Genomic DNA, 19,842 nt, shown 5'->3' with positions numbered 1-19,842 from the left:
ATGGAGCTATTTAAGCCTCTTAGCTAGTTATGGTTTTATGAAGCATTTTAACTGTGTGGTTGCAATCTCACTACTCATCAACCGTGTAAAATGTTTCAATAAACTTGACTGTATGATACCTATCCAGCGCTAAACAGGAGACCTACAAAGTTAGCAGGTATCTAGTGAAGAAAGTCGAACAGCTAGCAGCTAAAAAGCTATTAAGAGTTGGTGGAGACCCAACGTAGAGCTAAAAACCCGACGACATGTGAATGCTAATGTTTCTTTGTGTTCGCTGGATGTGTTATTAGGCCATTGTTTAAACTTAAAGGTGCTGAATTCAAGATTGGGAGCATTTCTGTTGCCTCCGCACGGCTCTCAACATGGCGACGGCTCATTTTGGACGGAAAATGCTTATTATATTTATAAACTTTTATATTTTAGCACAGGCTGTTTCGGTCGAATATGACAACAGAATAGAAATAATTTTGTTTTACTTTTATACAGCACTTTTTTAGGCGTACGTTTTACTGGTGTCCGGTAATCGCTTTCAGTCCAAAATGGCGGAAGTGTAGCTTTGCTGCTGGGCGCCGATGTTGCTATGGAACGACCAATTGAATTTCACTTCTTAAGCAATATACGTTCTTTGGTGGAAACTACGGCAACAGTGCTGACAGAGCTTACATTGTTAACCTGGGGGGGAACCAGAGGGCGGGTGCTCGTCTTCAGCATCGGTCGGGACGGGTATGAGAGCAGTGCAGAGCGGTGGTCCTGAGCTAGCCGGTGGGTCACACTAACATGCACTTAAAACACACACCCGGCTTCGTAAATAAAGCAAGGAGAAGTTCGGATTACAACCCACGCAGAGGGAGAGCGACTTCGTTCTCTGCTCAGGTAGACATTACTCCTCTATATCTTTAAATAGCAAATAGTTATTTGCTGCTTTATTAATGCTTTGAATATTGTAGAGAGCACCTTTAACAAGCCACTGATGTGTTAGCTGTGTCATTTTTGTTGTTGTTATTTTGCCGTCTCATGGCCAAAGTTTAATTAATGCAACTTTAAGGTTCTCCGAATAACCAAGAACCTTGTTTATTTTATGTCACGTATGCACTACCTCATGTATCAACAGCAATGCACATAAGATATCAACAAGTGCAACCACTCTGTTGGCGAAGCCGAAAGCATACGCTGCTATGGCGTGCTTCAAAATGTACATTATTAAAAGTTATAGTACTGTCTTAACTTGATTCTCTATGCTCTATTCTGCAGACGGAAGCTGTTAAATAAACCAACTCAGTGTCTCTGAACTGAGAGAATCATCTGAAGTTGTGAAGTCGACCCCCTGAAGGCCTGTCTTTGTCTTGATACTAGAGCTGCAAAACTGGACATTTGAGAAAAGCATTAAAGACTTTAACAGTGGTCTTTGTGTAACAGTGCATTCCTCTGTCTGAGCTGCAGGCCCAGCTGACAGCACGGGTGCAAATAAGCCATTTGAAATTAGCCTCTATGTCCACGTGGACGTCGCCCCTCGCCTGTTGGACATCATTTAGAAAATCTGATTTTGGTCTTAGCTCAGGGCCAAAAAAAAATAATTAGTCTTAACATTAAATGGCAAAACTGGTCATTTAAGTGCCAGTTAAAACAGTAGTGCTTTACAGACATGGCTCATGAAGACAAAAGGTGGTTTGACCTGCTTAGTAGTGACATTAATTCAAGAAAGGAGGCCCCTGATTTGGACATAGAGGCTTAAAAATGAGATGTTTGAATCCAGCTCTTGATACAAGGAAAGCAACACTGGCAGAGAGGCGAACCCCAATATCACACATACGCTGACACACTATACACAGAGGGGAAAGAATTATTTACAGGACGGCTACCTCTCTTTTTCACTTTCATACATCAATCCTCAGAACACGTTTGGTTCACTGAAAATCTCCAAATCCCTGGCTTTATCTCGGAGGAAGTCTCTCAATCAACTTGATGTCCCAGTACAGTTCAGGCCACTTTATTTGGTCTTCATCTTGGGTTTGGACCTGCCGTCCATGGCTCTCAAACACGGCTCAGTGTTGAAATATCTGATCCAGAGAATCACTTTTAGTCCGCCAAGGGTGAGTATCACATCTTGAGGCTGTATCAAGTAGAACAGACCACATTACTCTTGGTTATAATAAAGGAGACTGTTGTTGTTCTTGCAGGGAGCAGAACCACGGCGAACAAAAGAAGCACAAGGGGGATATACAACAAAAAAAGTTCTACCAGAGGAAATCCAAACAGTCCTGAAGACTCCCAAGAAGCCAGTAGTGCAGCACTTGACGTTTTTGCGCGAGGCAAATCAACCCTCCCCTTTTTTAAAGCCCAGCAGTGATGAAAGGCGGAAAGCCTGCCGTCCATAATCTCTCAACTGCAGCACAGCTGCTCCGACACCAGCAGGGTGTCGTAGCCGTAGATCTCCAGCAGGTGGAGCAGGAAGAGCCTGTCTCCGTGGGGATCCAGACCCATGGCCCTCACGCTCTCCTGGGTCAGCGTGGGATCGGGGCTCCCCGCCACCTCGCTGAGGGTCTGGAAAATCCTGTTGTTCTGCTCCAGGAAAAACCTGGACGAGTCAAGAAGGAAGGGTGAGTAGTTAATTTATAGTTTATCAAATATGGCTCAGCTGACCGACACAAAGCTGACCTTTTCCCTTCATTTGTCCCCCTTAAGATGGAAAAACAGCACAAACGCCCTTTGTGAGATGTAATTACAACAGTTACTGTGAGAGGAGGAGAAAGGTCGGGAGAGATTCTGTCAGGATCATTACCTCTTTGATTCAATTTATTCTAAGCAGCCACTGTGCTGACCGTTCCCTTCATGAAAAGATCAACTTGTGTCTGTTCTGCAGTACAGTGGTTAATCAGTAGTTCTCCCTCCGCTGGCTGGTTAAATGAATCATGTTGTACTTACAGAATAAAGAGATCCTCTTCGCTGGACACACAGTCTCCATTCTCCTCCTGGGAGTACAGCAACATTTGCCTACAAACACACACAGACACGCTTTATTTCTAGCCGTTCCTTTGAAAACCTACAGGAGAGAGAGTGCACGATTCGTGATCTACAGTATACCAACATATGTAATGTGTATTTGTGGTACACATGGTGCTAGCAGCTTTGTGAGGCTGTACTTAAAGGTGCAGTGCGTAGGATCTGGCGGCATCTAGTGGTGAGATTGCAGATTGCAACCAGTTTAAATTTCAGATTTGTTGAGATATATCAGTTTGGACAAACTTAGATACTCTCAATATGTCCCTTTTAATTCCCACCCTGGTAATTATTATGAAGTGTAAGCATTAGTCCTGTTGTTAGTAGTGTTACCTTACCTCTGTTCGGTGAGTTTGCGATATTTCTCCCTGTCTGCGGTGCTGAGGCGGAGCAGAGGCTTCAGGCCTTCCCTGTAGGTCTTTACATTCTGATTGTCTACATACACGTCGTACAGATCCTTCTTCTCCTCAAAGATCTTCTCAGTAGTACCTAAACATACAAACACATCTCTAAGATACTAATCGTACCTGCAAAAGATGCATATTACACCAACTAGTCCTTTTTTACAGTGGGGCTTTTCACAAAATGTCAACATGTTTTTCGAGCACCCACTTACACGCCACGTAGGAGAGCTCGTTCTCCAGGGCGCTGATGTCGGCCACGTTAACATAGAAGAAGGGGCGGAACTCGGGCACGGCCACGCCGATCCCGGGGATGGAGATGTTTGCCAGGCAACAGCAGCAGTACACTGAGAGGGGAAGAGGGGGCGGAGGGTGATGCATGAGTGTGGGAGAGAAAGAGAGCGACACAGGATGTGAGTGTGTGCATGACGTCCAACGCTGATACAGCTGGAGAGACACTGCAAGTAAAATCCACCAGACTCATACAATAAATTAGTAAAAGGCAGATGGTCTCAACTTTTAAAAAGTAAAAACATGAAAATAATTATTTTCTTTTGATGATGATTTTTAAGTTAAGGGAATGTTTTTGACATTTTGTGAAATACACCATTTCGCTATCTTGCCAAGAGATAATTGAGAATACTATGTATTCCTTCTCACCTCTGTAGCAGACCACGCCCACAGGTGGAGGGGAGAAGATGAGGATGCGTCTGCGGAGGAGAGCCAGCTTCCACAGCACCATGATCTGCTCCCCAAAGAAGCGGATGAACTGGGACATGCAGCCTGCAGGGTGGGTGATCTGGTCCAGAGGTATGCAAACACAGACATGCACACAAGGTTATTACTGAGTCACACAGTGACTGACGTAGTTGTAGAGGTGGAACTGTCCTTCCTACCTTCATCTCTGGGTGCATGCTGTGGTTGATTGCAGCTCCCCAGGCGTTGGCTGGACATGCAGTAACAACACCATCAACACTGGGGGGCAGCAGTGCTCTCTTGTCCTCATAGAAGGCCTCCAGGGGAGAGTAGTGGCCTGGGGTCTGAAGCTGCAGCCTGTAGCGGGGGGATCGAAAAAAAAGACATTCAGCGTCTTTAAAACTGGAAAATTCAAGACTTTAAAATTAAAATATTTACAAAAATATACAAGCATAGTTTCAGTTTACTAGGGCACATAGAAATTAATTCAAGTATTGACTTTGCATGTAAACTATTTATATTATATTATAATATATTTTATATTGTTTTTGAGAATCAATGCAGTATCACAAAACTCTATATTTTCTTACACCCCTAGTGATTAATCTGTTATAATTATATAATGAATTACAGCCTAAATCCCATCATAATTTCAAAAGGTCCCAAACCAAGAAAAACATCAAAACATAACAAACCCTAAATCATGATATCCATACCTATACCCACCCATTTTTTTGACTTTATTCTGTAAATCTCAGGTGTTTTTTTCCCTCAATGTGACCCTAATACTCCGTAGTACACTTTGGCCCTCACTGCATTAGACTTATATACTATATACTTAGACTATAAACTGTGTTATCTTCATCACAATGCTCAAATGTTTTGCAGGTCCAGACAGATTTGTTGTTTTCTTTGCCTAAAATGGCTCTTTTGATAGTAAAGGTTGCTGACCCCTGCGTTAGCTGGAAGTGCCAAGAGAGGACACATAACTGACTCAAAATCAGAAATAGAGAGAGAGAGAGAGAGAGATTCCTCTATATCTTAACTAACTTAACCTCATGACCAACAGAGAGCCCTTTATATTCAGCAGATGGGGAATCTGGAGCGAGCTACGTGGGGAATGATGAGTAAGGAGCATGAGCGCTGCGTGACTGGAGGCCAGGCGAGGCCAGGAGTGTGGGAACTAAGGAGAGGGACGAGGATAAAGCAGAGAGACAGAAAGGGGGAACTGTGTTCAAAGAGAAAGTGTGACAGGGGTGTGACAAATCTCGGGATGAAACATTCACAGGCCTGTCCACACCAGCAACATTATTAATGGGGTTTAAGGATAATGGAAGTGTAGCGCTGTTGAGGGACAGAAAACGGGAGTCACGGAAAGAGTGAGAGCGGTCTATTTGAGAAGAGGGAAGAGAGAGAAGAAGAGGAAGAACTCGGCTAAGGAGAGTCAGAAAGGCTCACTAGTGGCCCCTAATGGCCGTATGTGAACTTACCTGTGGACTAATAATGCCTACTTGAAACCTCTTATTGGTTGTAGTAAAGATGTAGTGGTAGAAGTGTCACAGGATTAACTCTTAAAGAGTGAAAAATGAATTACTTGAAAGAGATTTTGATAATCATGTTAAGTTAGTTATCAAGCAAAACATTTGCTGGTTCCAGCTTCTCAAAATGAGGTTTTGCTTCGGTTTTATAAACTGAATGTTGTTGACCTTCAATTAGGGGCTGTCAAAGTTATTGCAATAATAACGTGTTAACGCAAATTTGTTTTAATTTGATTTAATTTGATTTCCAATAATAAATAAATTATATACATACATTATTTGCATATAGCAAGCATATTTGCCCACTCCCATGTTGATAAGAGTATTAAATACTTGACAAATCTCCCTTTAAGGTACATTTTGAACAGATAAAATATGTGCAATTAATTTGGGATTAATCGTGATTAACTATGACTATCATGCGATTAATCACATTTAAATCTTTTAATCGATTAGCCCTATTTTCAATCTCAATTTTTAAGCCAACATGGCATGTAAAGAAAAGGAAATTTGAACATCTACAATTCCAACACGTTCTCATCCCAACTTGTCATATATTGACGCTTTGTCGTGACGTCATCTTTTGCTCGCAGTAAACACGCTTAATGTTGCGAATTAAACAAAAACACTTGTTTAGGATCAGGTAAAAAAAAAACCTTAGTTAGGTTTAAGAAAAAAACAACCTGGTTGGTCTTAAAATGACTAACTTTGTACAGTGAAAATGTGATTTCACGCTGTGAACACGGGACACGATCAATCAGCTGAAAGTGAATCATGATGCATGTGACACAAACAGCGGTCTCCTGTATGAAAGCCTTGTGTTTGTTGGACACATCCACCTCCCCTCCCTCCCGCCCGCCTAGTGTGTCTCTTTCGCTCTTTAACCTACATTACCGCAGCACTTTCCCTGAGCATTTACTGATTCCATGGATGGGTTTACAGTGTAGTTAATTGTCACATTACCGCCACTCAAGGTTGGCTTGTGCAGCGGTATTGATCACCGACGGCTGTGACAAAGCATCGGTATTTGACGCCCTGGGAAAGAAAACAGTCTGGCAATTCCATAATCTCCTGAGGAAGATCGTGTGATATGATGATTGGTTAGACAAAACAAGCAATTTGTGTGCGTTTTTCACTATTTTGTGACATTTTATAGACTAAATCCTTCTAAGTATGTTCAGTGAACGCACTGGCTCCCGCCATGCGCATCAAGCAGACCCCTTTGTTGAACAAACCAGCTCCTCTTACCTGACCTGGTGCTCCAGGAAGCTCATGTAGCGGTAGAGCAGGGTGTAGGAAGGAGACAGGATCCCTACCGACTTCATCCTCGCCCCCCTCTCCACTGTGCTCTCCACCGCCATGTTGGCAAAGCAGGCCAGGCCAAAGTAGCAGCCCTTGCGGAAGTAGCTGTGGGATGGATGGATGGATGGATGGATGGATGGATGGATGGATGGATGGATGGAGGGGAGGGAGAGAGAAAGAGAGAGAGGGAGACAGACGAAGCCATGAGTCATGAAAAGCAAAGGCACTGCCAGATGGCTGGGCTTTTTTTTTTTTTTTTGCCAGGCAACACTTTGTTTGTCCTGCCAGGAGGAAGACATGGGGCCGCATCCTAATACTGAGAATTAGCTTCCTCCACTTGTCCTTCAGGATGTAAAGAAGGTGAACAACTTCATCTATTGTGCTTACATGAAGTCTGTTGTGACTCGGTGGGAGCCGCTGGCGATGGCTTTGAACTCCACTCCTTCCAGGTCCATGTCTTTGGGCAGACACCACTCCAGCATGTTTCCTATCACACCCACACAACAGACAGATAACGTTAGAACACACAGGCAAGCAGACAAAGATACAAGACCAGACTGTAAATATATTATCACCATTTCGTGTTCGTGAAACAACAGTGACACAGCCCGACTGGATTCTTTGGAATTCATTATGTGTGAAGGCCGAGCGCTGACGCTCGAACGGCAGCTGAGCAAATATGGTCTGAAAGGAGCGGGTAGATGGAGGAGGTGACTCAGCTTTCAATCTAATCATTAGCTCCACGTATCAGTCAGAGTTGTTTCTGCAGAGTTCAGTCGTGAGATTGAGCCTACAGGTCTGTATCATCCACCTGCTGCTGAAACACCAAAGATGCTCTGTCTTGTTACCACTCTGACAGTTGTTATTGACTTTAAGCGTTTCGCTTTAAGTCTCATGCAGTGCAAAGTGCCTATCAGAGCTGTTTCCTGTACACACAGACCTGTTTTAAAAAGGCCCCTAGAGACATTACAGGTTTTCATTATATATTTTGTATCCCAGTTGTGAACAAAAGCACAAAATCGTATTGCTTTGCTTTAATTTGTGATTAGAGCTGCCACAATTAATTGATTAATTGTCAGCTATATATTAATCCCCAACTATTTTGATAATCAATTAATCGGTTTGAGTATTTTTTTTTTTTCAAAAGTCAAAATTCGCTGATTTCAGCTTCTTAAATGTGAATATTTTCTGATATTTTCTAAACTGAATGTCTTTGAGTTATACACAAAACAAAACATTTGAGGATGTCATCATGGGCTTTGAGAACACACACATTTTTCACCATTTTCTGACATTTTATAGACCATACAACTGATCGATTAATCCAGAAAATAATCGACAATGAAAATAATCGTGTGCAGCCCTATTTGTGATGTATCGTGTGGCTCTTGATGCTCGGCTAAATTCTGTAAGAAATTATCTTCAAATCAATATTCACTCTGTCAGCGTTATTATTATTATTATAGGTGAAAAATGAATCCTAATGCTACTCTAATTAATCCTCTATTTGCTCTAGTACAGTATAGACTCTGAAGTAATCTAGGAAATATTTAGGTCTCATTTGTTCACTTAAAAAAAAGGAACCATCGGGTTGTTTTGATGAAACTGTTGCATATCTTTCTCCCTCCTTCTCTCCCCTCATTTCCTGTCATTTATCTGCTGCACTCTAATAAAAAAAGGTAAAAAAATACTCCCAAAAAACTATTAAAAAAAATGGAAAAATCTGAACATTTTCTGCCAGAACAACACCCTCAAAAAACAACGACACGTCACAGGAAAGTACATACGCTACACCAGTGTTTTCGAGTTGACCGCATCTTTTTAAATAAGCAGAAGTTGAACTTTCTATCTGTAAGTAGAAATGGGGAAATTACATCTTGCCAAGATACAACTGTCTTAATAGTCTACATTTACTTGTGATGCTAAGACACAGGTACATTTTAACATAAGAGTGACATTAGAGTGCACAAACTATAGGATTTTTGGTGTAAGCACGCTACAAATAATGTGGTTCTATGCAATACGTTACACACCGTTTGATCTTTATATGAAAACATTTAATAATATACTGAATGAAAGGGTATGTTTTCGTCTAATGATGCACCACAGCCAACTGTCTTGCAATATTTAATATCAAAGATTTACCAACTGTATATACCTGTTAATATCCTGATGTATTGCAAACAATAATGTATTATCTTATCATGTGTTACCCTGAAAGTCCAGGAACATTATTGACTCTACAGACCAGGAATTGATGCATCTAATCTACCTGGAGTCCTATTTGTTATAGCTTCAAATTGAGGCCTTTCCTTGCAAAGCCACTATCAGATGGTTGGTAGAGGTGGAGCCACTAATATCAGTGAGCAAATATTTCTTTTTATAAAAAGCATGTTATAACCTGTTATAACCTCACCCTTTTCTCCTGGTTTCATTTCAGTTTGACATGCTGCAACATCATAAAGCACCCAGCAGCTCCACCCTGCAGGGAATTTCTATCTCTATCATTTTAAAACATTAAATCTTATGCAAGTAACCTGCTATATTTCACAAGGTTAGGGTTCATCCTGTCTTCAACATGCACCCCTCATTAAAAATGTATAAGGCCTGCTCTGCAGAAACCAGAACAGCTGATTGATTTCCACCCTGACATCTGGACATGTCTTGTTCTGTAGTTACAGGCCACAGATGCCTTTTGCATCATGTCTCTAAACTTATGGCCAAGCAGGTCAGAAAAAGGCCACACCTGTAGGAGAAAATGTTCTGCAGACTTGGTACAAAACATGCAATTTTGGGCGTCAGACACACAGAGAGATTTGCTATGCATCATCTATTTTTCTGTCTATAAACATGATCTTTTCCCTTTGCATTGTGTTTGCATGCTTCTATTTTTTGTGTCCTTCACCTGATTGTGTTCAATGTTGCATCTATTTTTCTGTCTATAAACATGATCTTTTTCTCTTTGCATTGTGTTCCATGTTGCATATATTTTTCTGTCTATAAACATTTCCCTTTGCATTGTGTTCCATGTTGCATATATTTTTTATGTCCCCCACCTGATTGTGTTCCATGTTGCATATATTTTTCTGTCTATAAACATTTCCCTTTGCATTGTGTTCCATGTTGCATATATTTTTCTGTCTATAAACATGATCTTTTTCCCTTTGCATTGTGTTCCATGTTGCATCTATTTCTCTGTCTATAAACATGATCTTTTTCCCTTTGCATTGTGTTTGCATGTTGCATATATATTTTTTTGTCCCTCACCTGATCTGGTGTTGAATGCAACCACAAAGACCGACACAATCTGGTCCTTTTCCTCCCATTTCACCATCCTCTCCTCCAGCGTCTCCTCCCTGGACTCTGAATCCGAGAGATGTGCCTCTTCCTCGGCTTCATCCTCCATGCACGTCGTGGTGGTGGAGGTGGAGGTGGAGGTGAAGGCGGGTGTGGCGCTGCAGCCGTCTGCGTTGGAGGAGACAGACCTGCAGCTGCTGGGAGGAGTTGGACCCCCTGCTGGTCCGCAGCATCCCGGTGATGCACGGCTCTCCTTGGTGTGTGCAGCAGCTGCAGCCGGTACCGGTACCGGTGGTGCAGGTGGTGCAGCTCCACCGGGCTGAACCTCCTCCCAGTCCAGCAGAGGAGCTCGGTCCGACCGCTCCACCATCCTGTCGGCGGTCCCGGTTGTAAAAATGATGATGTCTCAGCCTTCAGGCACCAAATCCATCCGTTTGCATGCAAAGTTATTATAAACTGCTCAGAACAGGTTGCACTAAAAATTATAACATTATGCACAGCAGCTTCTTTTTCTCCACATCTACCTTTATAATCTGTCTTTATTCTGAGGTGATAATAAAAATGTGATGCTGTTGAGAGAGAGAGGGCAACTCCTTTCGTCTAGATGTGAGTTGCATTCAAAAACAACCCAGTTTCTATTACACAGTCCCTGCTTCAGCTTCTTTTTTGGTGTTTATTGGCAAACCATTTAGAGGTGCATTACCACCACCATCTGGACTGGAGTGTGGAGCAGGAGATTGTGCAGAAACAAAATAATAATTAAAAAAATACTAATAATAATGAGGAAAACTGGGTGATAGAATATGATGACTGAATTGTACACTGATTTTTTTTAATTGATTATATGTATATGTGATTTTGTATGTTTATATACTGCGTGTGCGTATATGTGTATATATGTATAGAGTATATATAAATAGATTTTATTTTATTTTATTGTTTTCAATTTTATTTATTTTACTTGTGTATATTCTTTTTACTTATATATCTATTTTTTGTATATAATATGTTTTTCCTGTATCTATGCTGGCTTATTTTATATTAATATTAGGTTTGTTAAGTTTCTTTTTGTACCGAGAATGTTATTATTGGGGACCTTTGTGAATGTTTGTTCTGTTGTTTCAAAATGAACAAAAAAACAATAAATATAATATTGAAAAAAAAATAATGAGGAAAACTCTAGATTCGTTTAACTATATCAGTTTCTCTTAAAAACTGCTGTATTCCCCAATAGACCTGATAATGAAATAAAATAAAATAATAAATAATAATAATAATAATAATAATAATGAGGAAATAATATAAGTGCAATAATATTGCCAATAGTTCTGTGGTATATACTGACACATCATTTGAATGTCACAATTCCCTTTAATAAGAACAGCTGTTAAACACTTGAGAACGCGACACCGTTTTGGCGTCTTGAATGCACCCTGAACCACAGCGTCATGATGAAGCTTCTTTTCCAGAGCAGCACTTTCGATAAAAAACATGTTTTTATATAAAGCAAATTAATGTGTATAAAAAAACATAAAATAAAGACTCTTAATGTGTCAACTATATTGTTAAAACAAATTTTTAACTTTAATTAAATTTTTTTTTTTAATTTAATTTAATTTTTTTTATGTGTCGAATGTGACGACACGAAATTGAAGCCACAGTGTGGTGACGTAGCACAGCGACACGTCAACAACCCGGAAGTAGGTCTCCAACCGTCCAACCTGCCTCTCTGTGTTCCTGCTCCACTCAAAGGGTCGTATTCTTATCGAAATGGGTCAGTATTTCTAACTTTTATTCGATAAAACATGTATTTATCAATGCGTGTGAGTAATTAGATACCTGCTTTGTATCAGCCTGCTTCATTTAACACACATTAGGACTGTTGCTAGCTGGCTAAGCTAACCTCAGCTAACCAGCTCAACCACCTACACACAGAGAGAATTAGGCCACTGTCATGTTACACAGGAAAACACTCACAGAAGCTCACTCTTTTAGTTATACTATGTAATATACACCTCAAGTGCAACATACATTTTATTTATTACATCTACCCTTACCTATTTTACAACTGTTTACTTATTATTACATCTACTTTACCTATTTTACAACTGTTTACCTTACATCACATTACAGCTTACATTACATCTACTTTACCTATTTTATTACTCTAGTGTAACACTTATTATTACATCTACACTACCTATTTTACAACTGTTTACTTATTATTACATCTACTTTACCTATTTTACAACTGTTTACCTTACATCACATTACAGCTTACATTACATCTACTTTACCTATTTTATTACTCTAGTGTAACACTTATTATTACATCTACACTACCTATTTTACAACCTGTTTACATTACATCTATCTATTTATATTTTATTCCTCTAGTTGTAACACTTCTGTTTACATTACATCTATTTTATATTCTATTCCTCTAGTGTAACACTTATTATTACATCTACACTACCTATTTTACTATTGCAATTACCTCTGTTTACATTACATCTATTTTATATTTTATTCCTCTAGTGTAACACTTATTATTACATCTACACTACCTATTTTACAACCTGTTTACATTACATCTATTTTATATTTTATTCCTCTAGTGTAACACTTATTATTACATCTACACTACCTATTTTACAACCTGTTTACATTACATCTATCTATTTATATTTTATTCCTCTAGTTGTAACACTTCTGTTTACATTACATCTTTTTTATATTCTATTCCTCTAGTGTAACACTTCTGTTTATATTACATCTATTTTATATTTTATTCCTCTAGTGTAACACTTATTATTACATCTACCCTACCTATTTTACCTCTGTTTACATTACATCTATTTTATATTTTATTCCTCTAGTGTAACACTTATTATTACATCTACACTACCTATTTTACAACCTGTTTACATTAAATCTATCTATTTATATTTTATTCCTCTAGTTGTAACACTTCTGTTTACATTACATCTATTTTATATTTTATTCCTCTAGTGTAACACTTCTGTTTATATTACATCTATTTTATATTCTATTCCTCTAGTGTAACACTTATTATTACATCGACCCTACCTACTTTACAAGTGCAATTACCTCTGTTTACATTACATCTATTTTACATTTTATTCCTCTAGTGTAACACTTCTGTTTACATTTATTTATTATATCTACCGTACCTATTTTACAACTGTTTACTTTACATGGTGTTTTGTTGTGTATAGCTCCTAAACATTGTGTATTCAAGCTAGCTGTTTTATAATATTTACATAATGGCATTGAGGACATACGAGGAAAAAGCAAGACAACCTGCAGTCTTCAATTTAATTCAATCACACCATAACGTCTGTTACTGAAGCGAACCTCAGCTAACCAGCTCAACCGCCTACAGACAGAGAATTAGGCCACTGTCATGCAAAACAGGAAAAGGGTTCTTTATAATATTTCCAGATGTAGAAAAGCTCACTCTTTCCGTTGAAAAGGGGACTCACATTTCTCTGTTTCTGTAATTCTTTTAGAACTTAAAGTAAATACTATTTTGTCAGTTGATTTACCATTGATTTAATCATGTTATGTTTATTATTATTTGAGTTATCATTAAGTTCATGCAAGAGTTTACTAGAGCCCAAAGTGATGTGTTACACTCAATACATCCAAAGTATTCAAAGGAGCATCTGCTGCAGGTGCAGCAGGATGCTGAACAGCTTCTTCCCACAGGCTTGTAAATGAACTGTGTCCCCTCCCCACACACACTCACACTCACATCCAACCCCCCAGCATTAACACAGAAACAGTTTTTAAAGCTAGTCACCTGTCAAAGACAATTTTTGGAACAGTAATGCAATCAGCACTTTACTATGGACATAAATGCACTTGGGTGTATGACTGCAAATTGGGTGAAATTGTGTCTGAAACGTTTACTTATTTTATTTTTGTATTGTTATAGTTAGGTATGTTCATTTTAATACTTATTTATTCTATCCTTTTTAATGCACTGACGGGAGCTGGGAGAAAAACATATTTAGTTTCCTTCTGTGTATGCAAATACTCAGTGAAATGACAATAAAGTGAATCTTGAATCTTGAATAAAGATGAAGCAAGCTGTTTTAGTTGATAAATGATCAAAACTTAATTTTCTATCCATCAGCTGATCAAAAGCTACTTCTAACTTCTTCCCGTGTGTTGTCGATTCTTCAGGAGGTTTCTTCTCTAGTCTCTTCTCGGGCCTGTTTGGCACCAGGGAGATGAGGATTCTGATCCTGGGTTTGGACGGCGCTGGAAAGACAACCATTCTGTACCGGCTGCAGGTTGGAGAGGTGGTCACTACAATCCCCAGTATGTACTGATTTGCTCTCTTTCTTAATTTCCATATTTATTTAGTGTTTGTTCCTCCTTACACAACATCATTAGATTCATATCAGTGCAACTCTCTCAGTTTATCAGATGCACTATTTTTTGTAGCAACAATGTATTTATGTAGCCTACAGTAATTAGATTACGGATGGCACAGAACAATAACCCTGCAGGCAAATGCTTCTACGTGGAGAGGCTTGGCACACACGGGCAACCAGTCTGGGCAACATTCTTCTCTTTGCCACACAAGTGTTTTATTTCACTGGCTTTAAAGAGGAACTATTATGCTCATTTTCAGGTTCATACTTGTATCTTGGTTTTCTACTAGAAGGTGTTTACACGCTTTAATGTTCAAAAAATGCTTGATTTTTCTCATATCGACTGTCTGAAACGCTCTTGTTTGAGCTCCTACCCCTGTCAGAAAAATGCCCACTCTGTTTCGATTGGTCAACTGTACCAAACTCTTCAGACCCCGCTCTAACTAGCCGCTAGGCATGTATTATGCAAATGTATAACATGTTGACATCACCACGTTAGGGAAGAAAAGGCGCTTTAGGCAGTTCAGGAGCAGTGTTTCTGTGGGGGAGAGTAACGCTATTATTCTGATCATGTATGGACAGGTTTGCAAACAAATGTTGCAAATGTTTAATTTAAAAATCCAGTTTTTTTTTTTTTTTGTGCAGTCTTTTACATTTCAGCAGCGTTTTCTTTGTTATTTTTCCATGTGAATGTGCAGATGCTAAATGTTTGCATGTTTTCCACTCAGGGGGGAGTAACTTAAGATGAGCACTTCTACCATGACAGCACAAACTTTGCTTACACACATGTTGTTTCACTGTGGTTTGTTGATGTGATCTTTGAAGTTTTATAATGAAGTGAACCATGACCAATTAGTTGTAGAGAAAATGACAAACAGTGTGGTTTACTTCACTCATTAGAATCAAATATGCTACAATTTCTTGTCCGAGGGAAAGATTTCATAAGCTTTAAAAATGCAGTATTTCAGTATTCGTGCCAATTCTTTCTTTATATTCAGGCTCTACAAAAGAGCATCATTTTCCTCTGCTATCTCCCTCACATTACTGTGAACAGCAGGTCATATCATACTTGCAGTATACTGCCCATCCAGATAACACGATGATAATAATCAGGCTCACATTTTCTGCTTTCACTGAAACCATTTGAATTTCTCTCTGCACAGCAATCGGTTTCAACGTGGAGACAGTCACATACAAAAATCTGAAGTTCCAGGTGTGGGATCTGGGAGGACAGACGAGTATCAGGTAGGTTGTAAAGGGGCAGATGGTGGCTGTACTGCCGAGCTCCCAGGAGTGATTGTGTGGGAAACGTATGCATGTGGAACACGGACATAGCTCCAAACAGCAACTTGGAAATTGGGGATAAACAGAAAAATCAAGTTTTTTTAAATATATATATATATAGATATATATTTATATATCTATATATATCTGTCTCTTCTTCCATCTGTCAACCTGTCTGTTCCTCTCTCTGCTTCACAGGCCCTACTGGCGGTGTTACTACTCGAACACAGATGCAGTCATCTACGTCGTCGACAGCAGCGACCGCGACAGGATGGGCATCTCGAAGTCTGAGCTGGTGGCCATGTTGGAGGTAAGTCGGCTTATTCTCAACCTACAAACCTAAACACACTGAATCAAGTCAGATGTGAGGATATTTTCTTAGCGGCAAAGCTGTAGGGATGTTCAACACTTTGTCAAGAGTGAAGCTATTGGAAAGATTTCCATGACATCGAATGTTCGCAGAGGATCAATTCTAGTCATTTTGAGAGAATACCTTCACTTTTCCTCTAATGCTACCATGAGGTCACATTATCTGTTTGTTCAACACTGGTTCTTGACTAGATGTTGTGAAAAGCAATTGTTAAATGTTCATAAAAATCGGTGTGAATTGCTATAAGCAAATAAAATCATCTTTAATCCTAAAAGTGTATTTAATGTTACTGTACTTAATGTTGAAATTAGAATATTTCAAAGCTATAAAATCAGTGGTATTTCAATTTTAAAGGTGCTTTTGATAACATTGATAACAATCAGCCACTAGATGTCACACCTTGTTAGTAGCCTTGTTGGAAGTGTGAACCAAACGTCAGATATCTTCCACAGAGATAAACAAAACATTAATTTTGGACCCGCCAACATTTTTTAAAATGATTAATTCCCAAATATAATACCTTTCTAAAAGCTCTGTGGATGAATTTTTTTTTTTTAATTATTCATCTGCATAAAAATGTTATCACCTTTTAATAAGTATTTGAGAGTGATTAACATTCACTAAGTATTTAGTTGCTGTGTTTTGCTTCCATTCCACTGATATTTTTAGCTTGGCAAATCTCTGGCTCTCTCTCTCTCTCTCTCTCTCTCTCTCTCTCTCTATCTCTCTATCTCTCTATCTCTCTATCTCTCTATCTCTCTATCTCTCTATCTCTCTATCTCTCTATCTCTCTATCTCTCTCTCTCTCTCTCTCTCTCTCTCTCTCTCTCTCTCTCCATGATGTCATTTTGTGACCTTGTGTTTTTTATCCAGGAGGAAGAGCTAAAGAAAGCTATCCTGGTGGTATTTGCAAACAAACAGGATATGGACCAGGCAATGACGCCCGCTGAGGTGGCCAACTCTCTGGGCCTTCCCGCCCTCAAAGACAGAAAATGGCAGATCTTCAAGACCTCGGCCACAAAGGGCACAGGCCTGGATGAAGCAATGGAATGGTAAGCTTTAGCATACTTACTAGATAGAGAAATACAAATAGGTGTGAAGTAGGAAAAAAACTCAACATCCTATTAGATGAGAAATAAGGTGTGGTGTTTATTGCCATCCAGAACTACATTTGTATTTGTCAACGGTGAGCCATTTTAAAGCAATGTGGAGGGCTCATAAAAAAGTTAATTGCGTTACATTACTCATCCTCTTCAGCATTGGTTCATATTGCACAACATGCTATCTGTTCTTTGTGTTTACCGAGGCTGAATTATATTTGCTCTGTGTCTCTGTCCTCATAGGCTGGTGGATTCCCTCAAGAGTCGGCAGTAAAAAGCTCCCACCCATTCTGTATATACTCCTGACCTTTGACCCCTACTGTATGAAGCCTTGTGACTGACCCCTCCCCAAGACCCTCTTTCCACTGGACCCGTGATTGCACTCCTGCCCGCCTCCAACCCACCTGAAGCCTTGGCCAAGCCCTCCCAATGCCTAACGCCTTTCAAGCCTGGGACTTACAAGTGAAGGCTGCAGTAATGTCTGGACTGGGCACACACACAAACACACACACACACAGTCCCATCCCTCCGAATGCTGGTGGCACAAGTGAAGGTTTTAGAGAGCTGTACGACTTCAGCGATGGACAAGTTAGTATCTGCATTTTTATGTGCTTTGGAAATGCAAAAAAACACAACAACTAAACCCCTGTGAACAGACATGTTAAACATTGCTAATTTCACAATTCCGTTTGTAAGTGTCAACACTGAAGTTATCATGGATTAAGAAGAATATCTAAGTAACGCTCTGTGAAAAGCCGGTCCATCTCTAACCCTCTGTAGAGTTTCTGAAATCAGATCATCTTCACTGGACAATGCATCGGTTAGCTTCATCTTCTCCCAGTGGGGTTAAGTAGTTTGCTTGTAGTGAAGCCAGACTATGATCTGTAGTTGATGTGCTCTAATATCAGCAAGATGTAATGAAGATCCAGTGTTTTTTACCATAAAGGAAGTTCCACAGTACAAATTTCAGTCCTGCTCCTGAACTGAGCAACCAGAGACGAGGACACATCACCGAGAAGCTACTGCTTGATCGCCAACTCATTAGACAATATTTCATAGTATGCTGGACTAGCCATACCTCTCTGTAAACAATCTGCCGGTTTCTACGAAATGTTCTGATTTATTATTTTTGGAAATTTGGCCTCAATAAGTGTAAAAAAAAAAAAAAAAAAAAAAGAAGTACTCCACTACAAGTCCTCTGGCCATGTGTTACTGCAGCCTGGGCTGTTTTTGTACCATATATAGTCAGTCAGGCAGATACATCGTCATAGATTTCTATTGTTTTTCCTCCTGTTTATTTGTGTTGTTCCCACTTTTTTTAAAGAAAAGAAATAATTAAGTAGTTTAGACTTTTTTTTCCATTGAAAATTCTCGAGTGCAGCTTTGGCATATTAGTCATTTAGTTACTGAACACTAACTGTATGCTCAAAGTTTTATGGTTGCATATTTATATCTGCTTGTACAGTGAAATTTATTCTCAGTAAAGATTGCTATCAGTGATTGTACCATTTTGTGTTGAAGCGGTTTTGTTTTCAAAAAATTGTGAGACCACAAAACGGATGATCTGTAAAAATGTCTCATCTTTTTTTAATTAAAAAAATGTGTACATTTAACTGCACGGGATATAAATCTGAGGACAATTTTACCCTTTGTTCACAGCAGGAGAGTTCATAATGAACTGATGTCATTAGTGATACAGAGACATCCTGCTGGTAAATGACGTCTCATTTATAATTCCTTTTACACACAGATGAGGCTGTTGGATTTACCCAACAGAAGAGATGGTTTAGATTCTTATCATATCTTCGGGGGTATAAGACATGTACAGTAAAATCTGGTCAAAAAAAGTCATAATATAGTATGTCGAAAAAAAAAAAAAGTCATAGTATAGTATGTCAAAAAAAAAAAAAAAGTCAGTATAGTATGTCAAAAAAAAAAAAAAGTCATAGTATAGTATGTCAAAAAAAAAAAAAAAAGTCATAGTATAGTATGTCGGAAAAAAAAGTCATAGTATAGTATGTCAAAAAAAAAAAAAAAAAGTCATAGTATAGTATGTCGGAAAAAAAAAGTCATAGTATAGTATGTCAAAAAAAAAAAAAAAGTCATAGTATAGTATGTCAAAAAAAAAAAGTCATAGTATAGTATGTCAAAAAAAAAAAAAAGTCATAGTATAGTATGTCAAAAAAAAAAAAAAAAAGTCAGTATAGTTTGTCAAAAAAAAAAAGTCATAGTATAGTATGTCGTTAATTTTATGAAAAAAAAGTTGTAGTATAGCATGTCGTTAATTTTATTAAAAAAAAGTCATAGTATAGTATGTCACTAATTTTATGAAAAAAAAGTCATAGTATAGTATGTCGTTAATTTTATGAAAAAAAAGTCATAGTATAGTATGTCGTTAATTTTATGAAAAAAAGTTATAGTATAGCATGTCGTTAATTTTATAAAAAAAAA

The 19,842-nt window shown here is 38.8% G+C and overlaps 2 protein-coding genes across 2 annotated transcripts; one reads left to right on the top strand and one right to left on the bottom strand.

Annotated features, from left to right (window-relative positions):
* Window positions 1–466: 466 nt before the first annotated feature.
* On the bottom strand, window positions 467–10,925 carry LOC119483177 (DENN domain-containing protein 11-like). The gene is made up of 9 exons (XM_037761274.1): window positions 10,202–10,925; window positions 7,322–7,421; window positions 6,881–7,039; window positions 4,295–4,451; window positions 4,059–4,197; window positions 3,614–3,745; window positions 3,336–3,486; window positions 2,923–2,991; window positions 467–2,575 (listed from the first exon to the last, which is right to left on the bottom strand). Exons 1-9 carry the CDS (start codon window positions 10,599–10,601, stop codon window positions 2,380–2,382), a joined length of 1,503 nt encoding a protein of 500 aa, XP_037617202.1. The 5' UTR covers window positions 10,602–10,925; the 3' UTR covers window positions 467–2,379.
* A 925-nt stretch (window positions 10,926–11,850) lies between these two features.
* arl1 (ADP-ribosylation factor-like 1) lies at window positions 11,851–18,896 on the top strand. The gene is made up of 6 exons (XM_037760269.1): window positions 11,851–12,005; window positions 14,444–14,581; window positions 15,801–15,882; window positions 16,120–16,231; window positions 17,165–17,343; window positions 17,635–18,896. Exons 1-6 carry the CDS (start codon window positions 12,002–12,004, stop codon window positions 17,663–17,665), a joined length of 546 nt encoding a protein of 181 aa, XP_037616197.1. The 5' UTR covers window positions 11,851–12,001; the 3' UTR covers window positions 17,666–18,896.
* Window positions 18,897–19,842: the final 946 nt, after the last annotated feature.

Source organism: Sebastes umbrosus, chromosome 23 (genome assembly GCF_015220745.1).
Source record: "Sebastes umbrosus isolate fSebUmb1 chromosome 23, fSebUmb1.pri, whole genome shotgun sequence".
Classification (NCBI taxonomy): Eukaryota; Metazoa; Chordata; class Actinopteri; order Perciformes; family Sebastidae; genus Sebastes; species Sebastes umbrosus.
This window is presented reverse-complemented; position numbering and strand designations above follow the sequence as displayed.

Excerpts from the sequence above, each read along its gene's own strand:
- LOC119483177 (XM_037761274.1), bottom strand. The coding sequence starts at position 10,601 with ATGGTGGAGCGGTCGGACCGAGCTCCTCTGCTGGACTGGGAGGAGGTT. Across the intron at positions 3,746-4,058 it reads GGGCGTGGTCTGCTACAGAG|TGTACTGCTGCTGTTGCCTG; the intron begins GTGAGAAGGAAT and ends TTCCCCTCTCAG. Across the intron at positions 2,992-3,335 it reads CGCAAACTCACCGAACAGAG|GCAAATGTTGCTGTACTCCC; the intron begins GTAAGGTAACAC and ends GTGTGTTTGTAG.
- arl1 (XM_037760269.1), top strand. Across the intron at positions 15,883-16,119 it reads GGAGGACAGACGAGTATCAG|GCCCTACTGGCGGTGTTACT; the intron begins GTAGGTTGTAAA and ends TCTGCTTCACAG. Across the intron at positions 17,344-17,634 it reads CTGGATGAAGCAATGGAATG|GCTGGTGGATTCCCTCAAGA; the intron begins GTAAGCTTTAGC and ends CTGTCCTCATAG.